This window comes from Henckelia pumila, chromosome 1 (assembly GCF_033568475.1).
Source record: "Henckelia pumila isolate YLH828 chromosome 1, ASM3356847v2, whole genome shotgun sequence".
NCBI classification, from domain to species: domain Eukaryota; kingdom Viridiplantae; phylum Streptophyta; class Magnoliopsida; order Lamiales; family Gesneriaceae; genus Henckelia; species Henckelia pumila.
Genome location: NC_133120.1, coordinates 151262823 through 151274662, shown reverse-complemented (window position 1 = coordinate 151274662; position 11840 = coordinate 151262823). Strand labels below are relative to the sequence as shown.

At 34.4% G+C, this 11840-nt stretch overlaps 1 protein-coding gene across 9 annotated transcripts; it reads left to right on the top strand.

Moving 5' to 3' along the window:
- Positions 1-6469: 6469 nt before the first annotated feature.
- On the top strand, positions 6470-10849 carry LOC140862085 (phytyl ester synthase 1, chloroplastic-like). Of its 9 annotated transcripts, none has more exons than XR_012143732.1 (7): positions 6470-7892; positions 7965-8024; positions 8880-9126; positions 9217-9347; positions 9486-9548; positions 9993-10307; positions 10614-10848. XR_012143732.1 is itself a non-coding variant. In XM_073265095.1 (7 exons), the coding sequence occupies exons 1-4, from the start codon at positions 6874-6876 to the stop codon at positions 7991-7993; spliced, it is 315 nt and encodes a 104-aa protein (XP_073121196.1). In that variant the 5' UTR covers positions 6470-6873; the 3' UTR covers positions 7994-8024; positions 8946-9126; positions 9217-10307; positions 10614-10847. The 9 variants fall into 9 exon arrangements, 2 of the variants coding, with proteins under 2 accessions (XP_073121196.1, XP_073121191.1); XR_012143729.1 differs by having other exon boundaries at positions 10128-10307; positions 10614-10847; XM_073265095.1 differs by having other exon boundaries at positions 6470-6895; positions 7548-7706; positions 7788-7892; ... (1 more) ...; positions 9217-10307; positions 10614-10847.
- The last annotated feature ends 991 nt before the right edge of the window (positions 10850-11840 follow it).

The window sequence follows — 11840 nt, the reverse complement described above, 5'->3', positions numbered from 1 at the left end:
TCAACTTGTGTCAGAGAACTTTCGAGAGTTGAAAATAGAAATAAGAAGATAAATTGCTTTAGAAGTTGGACCAAGGATCAGCCTTTTTGTTCGAGAATTCAAGAACAACTTTCGAGATTTGTTTTTGAAAACTTTCGGTCCAAGCTTCATCTGTGAAGTATTTAATCTCGCACCAATATATTCAGGTAAGTGGGCTTATGTTTTAAAACCTTATGTATGATTTAAAATTTCGATCGTTCATGATATTCTTTCGAATTTTGCTATGTAATTGATATTCTTGATGAATTTGTTATAAATATGTTTTGGCACTGTTATGACTCAAATTAGGAGTGGAAAGGGAATTTCCAAACCATGATATGTTATGGCCCTGATGCGGTGGGTAATAATAACTGTTCTATGACCTCACCCCTTAGAGGGATAACATATAGGGGACTGATCAGTTAGCCACGATTAATGAGAGGAATTTCAGTGTCTGGCCAAAATATGTAAATCATGTCTATTTTGTTATGATGATGATGTTATGCTTTGTTATGCTTTGTTGGGACATGAAATAAATGTTTTTGTTATGGAACATATTACAAGTTTTGAGATAAATATATATGTATATATTTGATATGATCGATCGGCCCCCACTTGCTGAGTGTTTCCCAAAACACTCACCCCCTTACTTTTTCCCTCCCAGATAGTGAAGATGATGATGTTGAGGAACGAGAACAAGATATGTTTTGGGGATGGTAATAGAAGAACATTTTAAGAGTTTATTTTGTTATTTTTATTTTGAGTTTGGTACATTAATATTTTGTTATTTAAGTTTATAGTCGCTTCCGCAATTATTTATTAGTTTTGGATTATCGAGTTGTAAAGACAATATTTTTGGAGCTTTTATTTATGAGAAAAGACTGGTTTGCATATACTATACTACGAGGCTTGTTGTTTTATAATTTGTGTGAATTTGAAACAACGCCGGTGGCACGACTCGATCTCGGGGCGTGACATTTAAGTGGTATCAGAGCCCACCAGGTTCATAAATCCGGATGGGATTCCGTACCGAAAAATTTGACGTTGTCAAATTTCGACCTTAGCCTAGCGTATCCTGGCCCGAACCGACCTTTGAGTCAAACTCGTACTTTGTATGACCAGTGACGCTTTTAGCCCTAATTCGTTTGTTTGAACCCTCGAATTCGCGTTTTTGCTATTTTTGGAAATGTTTGTTTTGCCTATAACTTTTCGTGGGAAACTCGAAATTTGATTCTGTCGATTGTCTCATACTCCTTGTGATCAGTAGTTTCGATCCTTGGAAATATCTCAAAATTTTCTTTTCTGGAAAATTCGCCTAAAAATCTTGTTCTATATCAATTCTGCCTGAAGTTTCATCAATTTGAATTTTAACTTGAACCCATTCCTATTTATTTTAGGAAGATGGCTCGCACCAAATTTACGGCTCGCAAAAGCGTTGTGCGAAGCAAGGATCAAGTTATCGAATCATTGAGGTCTTCTCTATACGTGAAGCAATACGAGAAAGAGGAAATGATTGAAAACATGAAAATGCTAAAGGCTAACAAGAGCGAGATGGAGGAGCATCAGGACCACCTTAAATCCGATGTTGAAAGGTTTGCATATTACCTCAATAAGGAGGATAAGGAACACGAGGAAACAAAGAAGGAACTAGCATCTGCCCTAGCTAACGTGAAGGAACTTCAAGCCATACTCCTTGAGGAGGCACGCAAAGAGGCTCTACGGAGTCAAGAGTCGGGAATCCGTATCCAAGGTGTACAAAATCAAGTGCAAGAACTGCAACACACTGTGCACAACTTAGAGGCACAAAACATAACCACACTCCAGTACATTGATCAGCTCCTTATGGCAGCCCTTGTGGGAAATTAGGACCCAGAAGACGTTCCGGCAGAAGATGAAGCCGCGGGCGATGGAGAAATCATAGATTAGACTATCACCTAGCTTATTCCTTTTATTCAGCACTATTTTTATTCAGCATGGTTCTGATATCTTGGTGTTTTGAGACTTGACTTGTTTTGTTTACCTTCATGAAATTTTGGGAATCAATAAAATAATTTTTATCCTTTGGATTATTTATTGATTTATTTATTCCGCTATTTCCTTTCTTCTTATAGTGTCATGTTTCGACAAACTCTTAGAACTCCTTTACTGTAGGAAATGGCCGGAGCACCCCCTAGAACTCGCAACAACAACAACAACAACAACAACCAGGGGGATAATTCGAACCCACCTCCAAGAGTCAACCTTAGTAGAGAAGACATTGCGGCTATTGCAGCAATAGTGGCAACAACTATCCAAGGGATGGGAAACACCAACAGAAATGGCAATGGAAATCCGCCACCTCCACCACCTGCCCAGAATGGAGTCAAATTCCATTACGAGGCTCTTCGCAAGAACCGAACTGAAATGTTCAAAGGGGATGCCGATCCAGAAGTGGGACGAAAATGGATGAAGAAGATGGAGGACCAACTTCGTTTACTTGAAATTCCTGAAGCACTGAAAGTAGAGGTGACGATTCCTTTTTTGGAGGACAAAGCAAGGAAATGGTGGGAAGCCGTTTCACCTGCTATGCTAGCTGTGGGAGCAATCACATGGAAGCAGTTCCGTACCGTATTTTTGAAGCAGTACTTTCCAGCTGAAGTTAAAATGCAGAAGCCGAACGATTTTGAGAATCTTACGCAAACACCAGACATGACAGTGGTGGAATACACTTCCAAGTTTAATGAGCTTGGTTCCTATGCCCCAACAATTATGGGAGACGATGATCTGAAGTTGCATCGGTTCAAGAAGGGGTTGAATAGTCGTATACAGTCGGCATTAGCAGTTTATCAGCCTGCCAACTTCGCGGATTTGATGGGAGCGGCCATCCGAGCTGAATCGGACATCAAGAATCGTGAGAATGACTTCCACAACAAACGACCTCTGACGGGCCAATCTTCTTCACACAAACATGTGTCCTAGCGTTCGAACAATTCTGATGAATCCTTCAAGGAAACTTATGCTGCTCCAAACTGTCCACAGATCAAGCTATGCCTCACCTGCAACCTCCGACATGAAGGGGAATGTCATCGAAACACTGGTGCCTGTTTCAACTGTGGAAAATTCGGACACCGAATTACTCAATGTTCCGAAACCATGAAGGCAAGGACACGACCACATACTAGTACTACTACCCAAGGCCAACCAAAGGAAAATAAACCCAATGCTCGTGTCTATGCAATTACTCAAGAAGAAGTAGGCGGTGCGAGCAAAGTCGTGGAAGGTTCCATTCTAATCAACAATGTTTTTTTTTATCTGTTTCGTTTGATTTTGGCGCCACCCATTTGTGTACATCTAAGAGGTTCGTAAGATGCTAGGGCTTGTACCTGAGTAACCGACAAAACCATTTCGATTAGCGACCTTACTAGTAAGTTAATCCGAATTTCGAGGACGAAACTTCTCATAAGGTGGGGAGGATGTGAAGACCGTAAATTTTTCCTAAATTAAGTTTAGGATCTTTTATTATTTAATTATTTATTTGTGATAATAGTTAATTTATGATAATTAATATTAGTATATTTTATGTCATCGAGATAGTGTTGGAGATAGAATATAATTTTGGGTATCTTGATAAAATATTATTAAGATAGGTGATCAAGATCTAGGTGTGGTCAAATCTTGGAGATAGATTTGAATTCAAATTTTGAAAGTTATAATCCTAGTCTATCTCAAACTCCTTTTTGGTGCTTATAAATAGATGAGCAAAGCTTAGGAAATACCACACAAAAATTTCTCTATTTTCTCTCTTTTCCTCTCCTTAATTTCGAGTAGCACCTTAGCAAAATAGAGAGTCCCTTTTTCCTCCTTAGGTTTTCGAAAGCTTGTCAAATTTTGTCTTCAATAGTTTCAAGTGAGTGGCCTAGGAATTTGGAAGGGAAATTTGCTCAACTTGTGTCAGAGAACTTTCGAGAGTTGAAAATAGAAATAAGAAGATAAATTGCTTTAGAAGTTGGACCAAGGATCAGCCTTTTTGTTCGAGAATTCAAAAACAACTTTCGAGATTTGTTTCTGAAAACTTTCGGTCCAAGCTTCATCTGTGAAGTATTTAATCTCGCACCAATATATTCAGGTAAGTGGGCTTATGTTTTAAAACCTTATGTATGATTTAAAATTTCGATCGTTCATGATATTCTTTCGAATTTTGCTATGTAATTGATATTCTTGATGAATTTGTTATAAGTATGTTTTGGCACTGTTATGACTCAAATTAGGAGTGGAAAGGGAATTTCCGAACCATGATATGTTATGGCCCTGATGCAGTGGGTAATAATAACCGTTCTATGACCTCACCCCTTAGAGGGATTACATATAGGGGACTGATCAGTTAGCCACGATTAATGAGAGGAATTTCAGTGGCTGGCCAAAATATGTAAATCATGTCTATTTTGTTATGATGATGATGTTATGCTTTGTTATGCTTTGTTGGGACATGAAATAAATGTTTTTGTTATGGAACATATTACAAGTTTTGAGATAAATATATATGTATATATTTGATATGATCGATCGGCCCCCACTTGCTGAGTGTTTTCCAAAACACTCACCCCCTTGCTTTTTCCCTCCCAGATGGTGAAGATGATGATGTTGAGGAACGAGAACAAGATATGTTTTGGGGATGGTGATAGAAGAATATTTTAAGAGTTTATTTTGTTATTTTTATTTTGAGTTTGGTACATTAATATTTTGTTATTTAAGTTTATAGTCGCTTCCGCAATTATTTATTAGTTTTGGATTATCGAGTTGTAAAGACAATATTTTTGGAGTTTTTATTTATGAGAAAAGACTGGTTTGCATATACTATACTACGAGACTTGTTGTTTTATAATTTCTGTGAATTTGAAACAACGCCGGTGGCACGACTCGATCTCGAGGCGTGACAAAACATATGAACATGATGGGTGGACAGCATTTCAAAACTCTAACATATATTATACATTATGATATATTGAGATATATGCATCAACAATCTATATATCATACATAGATATTTTATGACATATTGAATTATACTACAACATATCATAACATATTGTGCATATAATAACATAATGTCATTTACATACATGACATATAATACGATACATTGAGATATAGTTATACCATGACAAATTATCTTATACGACGACATATCATAACATATTATACATACAATAACTTATAAACATGTCATTTACATACATGATATAATATGATAAATTGAGACATAGATATATCATGACATATTGTCATATACATTATGATATAACATATCATGACACGTTGTACATATAATAACATATAAACATGTCATTTACATACATGCATGACATATAATATGTTACATTGATATATGAATATATCATGACGTATTGTCTTGTAGTACAATACATCTTAACTATATTTTTCATTAACACATAATATTTATCTCAATTTCATTATCTTGATATTTTAAATTTTAGCATTTTTTTAGACTAAATCTTTTGTACTTATGATATACATTATAAGGGATAACTGCATATACTACCCCTGTGAAACCATGATTGCTGAAAATCTTTTATGACTATTAACCCTTTGTTTTTTCAAATTTTGAGCACAAATATCCCTGAAAACATGTACAAACAAGGGATTTTGTGTTCAAAATTTGAAAACATGGGACGTACGTGCTCAAGATTCAAAAACATAAGAAGCTAATAAATCATTGTTTTTCACTTGATATTTTTAGCAATCTTGGTATTTCACGGTGATAGTGTATGCAATTGCCCCACATTATAATATATTAAGATGCATCGTAAATCCATATATCATTATAACGTACATAGATATATCATGACATATTGAGTTGTGCTACAATATGTCATAACATTTTTTTTTTTTTTGAAGAAAAACAATATCATATCACAAATCATAATATATTGTACATATAATAACATATAAATATGTATAATAACATATAAATATGTCATTTACATACATGACTTATATTATGATACATTGAGACATAGATATAACATGACATATTGTCTTGTATTAGGATATGTCATCATATATTGTACATATACTAACATATAAATTTGTTATGTACATACATGACATAATATGTTACATTGAGACACTACAAGAAAAACTCTTATTAACAACACTCAAACAACAACAGTTTTATCCAAAAGCTGTTGTCTTTTACGTTATAACAACAATTTTAATTAAAACTGTTGTCTTTGGTCGTTTTTCTAATAAAAAAACAACAATATTTAAAAAAATGTTGTTTTTTGGCGGTATAAGACAACAATTTCAAAAAATGTTGTCTGTTAGCGGGTTTTGAATAGATACGACAACAGTTTTGACAACTTTTTTTGTCTTTTAATCTTTATTGTTTGTTTTTTTAAAAAAAATTAGTATATAAACGTGTGAGAAAAAGAAAAAGAGGGGAAACACTTACCCCAAACCGCTAACTTTCATTCTCGCCTTTCTCAAACCCTCAACCTTTGAATGTTGTCTCCTCCGTCTACCACCGAAATCTCGAACGGTTTGAGGGGTTTTGTTCCTAAGATCAGTAGCTTCGATTTGAACCGTGAGTCACCATTTTATGCTCATTTTTGCTAGAACCGATCCCTATCCAGATCTGCTGTTGTGCGCATCTTCTCCCGCGATTTAATTTCAGCTTCGATTTCTGGATAATATAGCGGAGGATATGAGAGGAAAGCGGAATTGCGTAGGGAGGAAGTGAAACCCTAAGAGAGGGAGAGAAGAAGACAGTGTTCTACTTCAGGGTCCGGCCCGAATCGGGAGATTACACCATTTTCATGGGTCTCGACAAGAACGCGAACGAGGAGCTCATTAAATATGGTTTTATCGAAGACATATGGTACTTTTTGTCTGATTTTTTCCTGATTTAAATTGATGGGTTTTTTCGCAAGTAGCTGTTTCAATTAGCTTATGTCAGCTGTTCGTGATGATATGATGTTGTTATGATTTTATGGCATTAGACAATCTTGAGAGTAGGGGCATTTTTATAGTGATTAATTTGATTTTGATGAAGAATCCCTCTGATGGTTGTTTATAGCATTAATGTTTGTAGAATCTCTATTATTGTATGAAACATTGGGGGCAGTGGTCTTGATCCTGCTTCCTCTCCATAGTCCATACTAAGGGAGAGGCTCATGCCATTCCACTCCAGACTCCGTTGGATAATGTTAATTGTTATGAGGTAGTTCCCTTCTGCGGGAAAGCTTTTAAGTTCACCGAATATTTGGTTTTTGCATTTGGACCATGTTTTGTGTTCACTTGCTGGGCAGGCCAGCAATATATTTATAACACTATCCAAAACTTATGGTGATCGAACACCGTTTCCAGGTCTCAATTCTCTATTAGCTCACCGAACCAAGTGCATGTTAAATAATTTCACTTGTTTACTATTATTTTTTGAAAAAACCAAAAAATTTCGTTCCCATCAAATTTTTTAACCCGTTTTTCATCATGGTTCCATATCAAGAACAAGATGTTTGATTAAATGTCAGAGTTGGTAGAATGGGTGGAAGAAGCATTAAAGTCCGAGCATTCTTTATCTCCAAACAAACCCATTTATATAGTCGTAGATTATTCCGGTGGGTGCTTCGCTCTTGTTGTGGCGGCTCGTAGTTCTCAGATAAACCTTGTTCTAATACTAGCGAATCCGGGTCTGCCTTCTGCCTTTAAGCTTGATTTGTGGCTAACAGTGGGGCACATTTAACTGATGTATTCTATGATATTTCTTTCAGCTACTTCATTTGGCAGGTCGGGGCTGCCGCTTTTGCTCGATTCATTGGAGATATTGTCTGATGAACTTCACGCCACAGTTCCCTGTCTTCTGGGCTTGGCTTTGGGTATGCATTCGTTTGTTAGTCTGATTTCAAACCTTGCTTTGTACTAAAAAAAAATGTGATGATTTTTCACAGAACCCAGAAGAGTATGTTTCTGTTGCTGATTTCTTTGCTGCTCACCTCTTTCCTATTGAGGTACAAAAAAACAATTCTTGATTTTTTTGGCGTTTATTCAAATACAAAATCTGTATAATATTAGCTTTTTTAATGACTAAACCAGCAGATAATTTGAAATATAGGATGTCAAGTAGTCCATATTTTTCTTTATTTACTCTGTGAAGCTTCGGAGAAAATTCTCTGTTTTTTTGGGGCCATATTCTCTTAATGGAGTCCCTTTTTTCAGTCTTTTCTTAATATGATTGGACTTTGATTATGGGATCGAATTCCAGCCTGTAATCTTGTTTGTTCTTAGTCTGACATCTTAGGCATTTTTTAGTTTAATTATTGCTGCCATCTGTGACACTATTCTTGTTTCCACTTTGGATTAGCAACCGACAAAAGTTGGAAATAATTGCAATTTTTAGTTTACAGATTCTTGATATTTTCTGCCGTTTTTCTTTTCAGTTGGGTATGTAAATAAAAAAAGCATAATAATATCGCTATAAATGTCGAGTTTCTTTTTAGCTATGTGGCCTAACAGAACGTTTAACATGGGAGGATCTATTTGGTAGTTATTTCCATTCTTTTTCCATACATGATCTATTTGGTAGTTATCTCCATTCTTTTTCCATACATGTGCAATACCTTTTCCCATACATGTGTGATACATGATTATTGCATCACGTAAAAACTACACAGTTGATGTGGTTATGGCATGGTAAGAACAAAAAAAAACTGAGCTGTACTAGTTTAACCCATGGTTTTTATTACTTTGGAAGCTTTTTTTATTTTCAAGTGATGAATGAAAATTGAAAACCAAGAATTTCAAACCCATAACAAAACCTTTATGATCCAAGAATTTCATGATGATTTTTGATCGTGTGCTTTCAGGATTTATTTGGATGCGGAGTAGAAGATTCTAATGTGTCGTGTTATTTATGACTGAAACTTTGACAGAAAGTAGTCAACTATCAGTGGCTAGCTAGAGGACAGCTTGAGAATAAGAGAAAAAGTTCCAGAAGATTCGTACATTCTATCTGCTGGTTCTGGGGATACGAAGCATCATTGATTTACGATTCTTCAGATTTGAACAGGAATATAACTGATATATTTTAGAAGCTCATTGACATTTACAGAGGTGAAAACTTGTTCTGCATATAATATGTAATATTATTTTTTGGATATAGTGATTTTAAAGGCTGAATTTTGTTGCTTTATTTTAATTAAGCCTTAGGTGATGATAGGAGGTCTTTTAGCTATTACAAAGCTATCCCAGTCATTGAAAAGCTACCTTTTAGAATTGAAAGTGCAGACCAGGTCAAGCACCAACCTGGGATTGGAAAGTCATTGCAGGATCATGTAAGAAAGTAGCTACAGCATCAGGCTTTGGATGCTTTTATTTCACTATTATTTCTCCAGCCATCTTTTATCTTCATTTTATGGAACACTATTCGCATTATATTTGGTCTTTACCCTGCTTGGTGATGGAGGTTACAGATTGAGGAGATAGTAAACACTGGGAAGCTATCCAAGTTGGAGCACTTCGAGAAGGATGAAAAGGTGTAGTATTGTTCTTGAGGCCAAATTTTTTTTTATGAAAGTACTAGTTTATCGGTACAATGTGACGTTTTGTTGCATCCGAATTGAATGTTGAACGTATGTTAGTTTTGTTTTACCATTTGATGCTTGTATGGATTTATTATTACGAGTGTTATATATTTAGGCAGAGGCGGATCTATAATTAGGCAGAAGTGATGATTTGTCCAAGTTTGTGATTTGTTGTCTATAAATGTTCCTGAGTCTGTGCTTCTAAGGTAAGGGCCTCCTAGCACTGTCCTTGAGGTTATCCAATAAGGACTGCTAATTAAAAGCACCTGACTTGGTATATCTAGGTGAAGTTCATGAAACTATAACAAGAAGAATTTCACTAATTATTTTAATTTAATTTTGGCTACCGATCCTTGGATTCTTGATCTTCTTGATGAAACTAGATGATGGTTGCAGGTATTTATTTCTTCCTCCAAATTTGTCATGAAGGATTGTAACGGAGTGTTATATAGGATATAATCATCACAAGTTGGAAGTTTGTGGTTCAATCCATAAACAAAGAGAATTACCATATTTTGTTAATTTTCTAAGGTTCGTACAATCAGCTTATTCGGAGAAGTATGGGGCATCGGACCTGCTACGGCAAGTAAACTTTACGAGTAAGGACACAGGACCCTGGATGACTTGAGGAAAGAGGATTCAATGACAAATTCCCAGATGATAGGTTTAAAATACTTTGATGACATCAAGACTAGAATTTCTCGTCATGAGGTGAGCCGTGATGGTTGTTAATTAGATCTTGTGGTCGGTACTTTAATGATGGATCATCATGGTGATGAACCTTAGATTTTAACCTGGTAATTCAATGCAATGAGAGATCGATGTTTCGTCTTATCTTTAAATTCTATTCTCCTAGATATGTTGGCTTTATTTTGTTTCATATTTAGTTAGGATTGGATTTGTTTCTTAAGTCTCATTTGGTTTTCAATACTAGACTTTGCAATTAGCATGTTTTGTAAAATCCCATGTTAGAAAAGAGATGAAATTGAGTAACTACGTGGAATTTGATATTTTCAGGTTGAAAAAGAGTCTTTGCATGATTGAATTAAATAAGTTCAAGAAAAGGCGAAAGAAATCTGTTGGAGAAGAGAATGGTGGGTAGATCAATTCCAACAACCATTAGAATACGCCCGAGTTATTAATTGAACTCTTTATACGTGTTCGAATATGTATTCAAACTGTTGTAAATATTATTTTCGAATGTTCAAAAATTGTATATTAAATTTTATTTTTGAATTTTGTATTTTAAATTACTTATAATATTGAAAAATTGGATATTAAATTTTAATTTTTTTTTGTTATTTATTTGAAAAACGACAACATTTTTTAGTTGTTGTCGTAGGAGTTTAAAATTGTTGTAAAAAGTCTTTACACGTTCAAAGACAACAGCTAAAAATTGTTGTTTTTGAGAAAAAAGACAACAATTTTTAAACGTTGTAAAACTGTTGTCTTTAATAGAAAAGACAACAAGTAAAAACTGTTGTCTTTGAGCGCGATTTTTTACAACATGGCTTTTTACAACATTTTTAAATCCTCTACGACAACTTATAAAAAATGTTGTCTTTAGGAGTTTTTCTTGTAGTGAGATATAGATATACGTACTATGACATATTGTCTTGTATTACGACATATCATAACATATTATACGTATAATTATTATTATTAATATATAGATATGTCACTTACATACGTGACATATAATATGATACATTAAGATATATAATCACATATTGTCTTGTTTTACGACATATCATAACATATTATACATATAATAACAGATAAATATGTCATTTACATACATGACATATAATATTGACATATTATCTTGTACTATGAGATATAATAACTATATGTCATTAATATATATATATAATATTTATCTCAATATACTTAATATTAATATTATAAATTTTAGTTTTCTTTTTAGACTAATTATTTTGTACTTATGATAAATATTATGATATATATAGTGAGATATATCATAAATTCATATATCATACATATACATAGATATACCATGATATAATAAACTTAATTCTGTTGAGTTGAAATAACATACGAAAGTACTCAACAATGCGACCACTACAATGAAGGATGACTATTAACAACTAAGTTGACCATCAGAGATCATCATGAAGACCAATCGCAACCAGTGACGGATCTTCATGGTCCTGAAAGAGTGCGACCGCCTTCCTGAAATTATAAAAAATTTTAGTACTATACACATAATATAACTTTTAAATA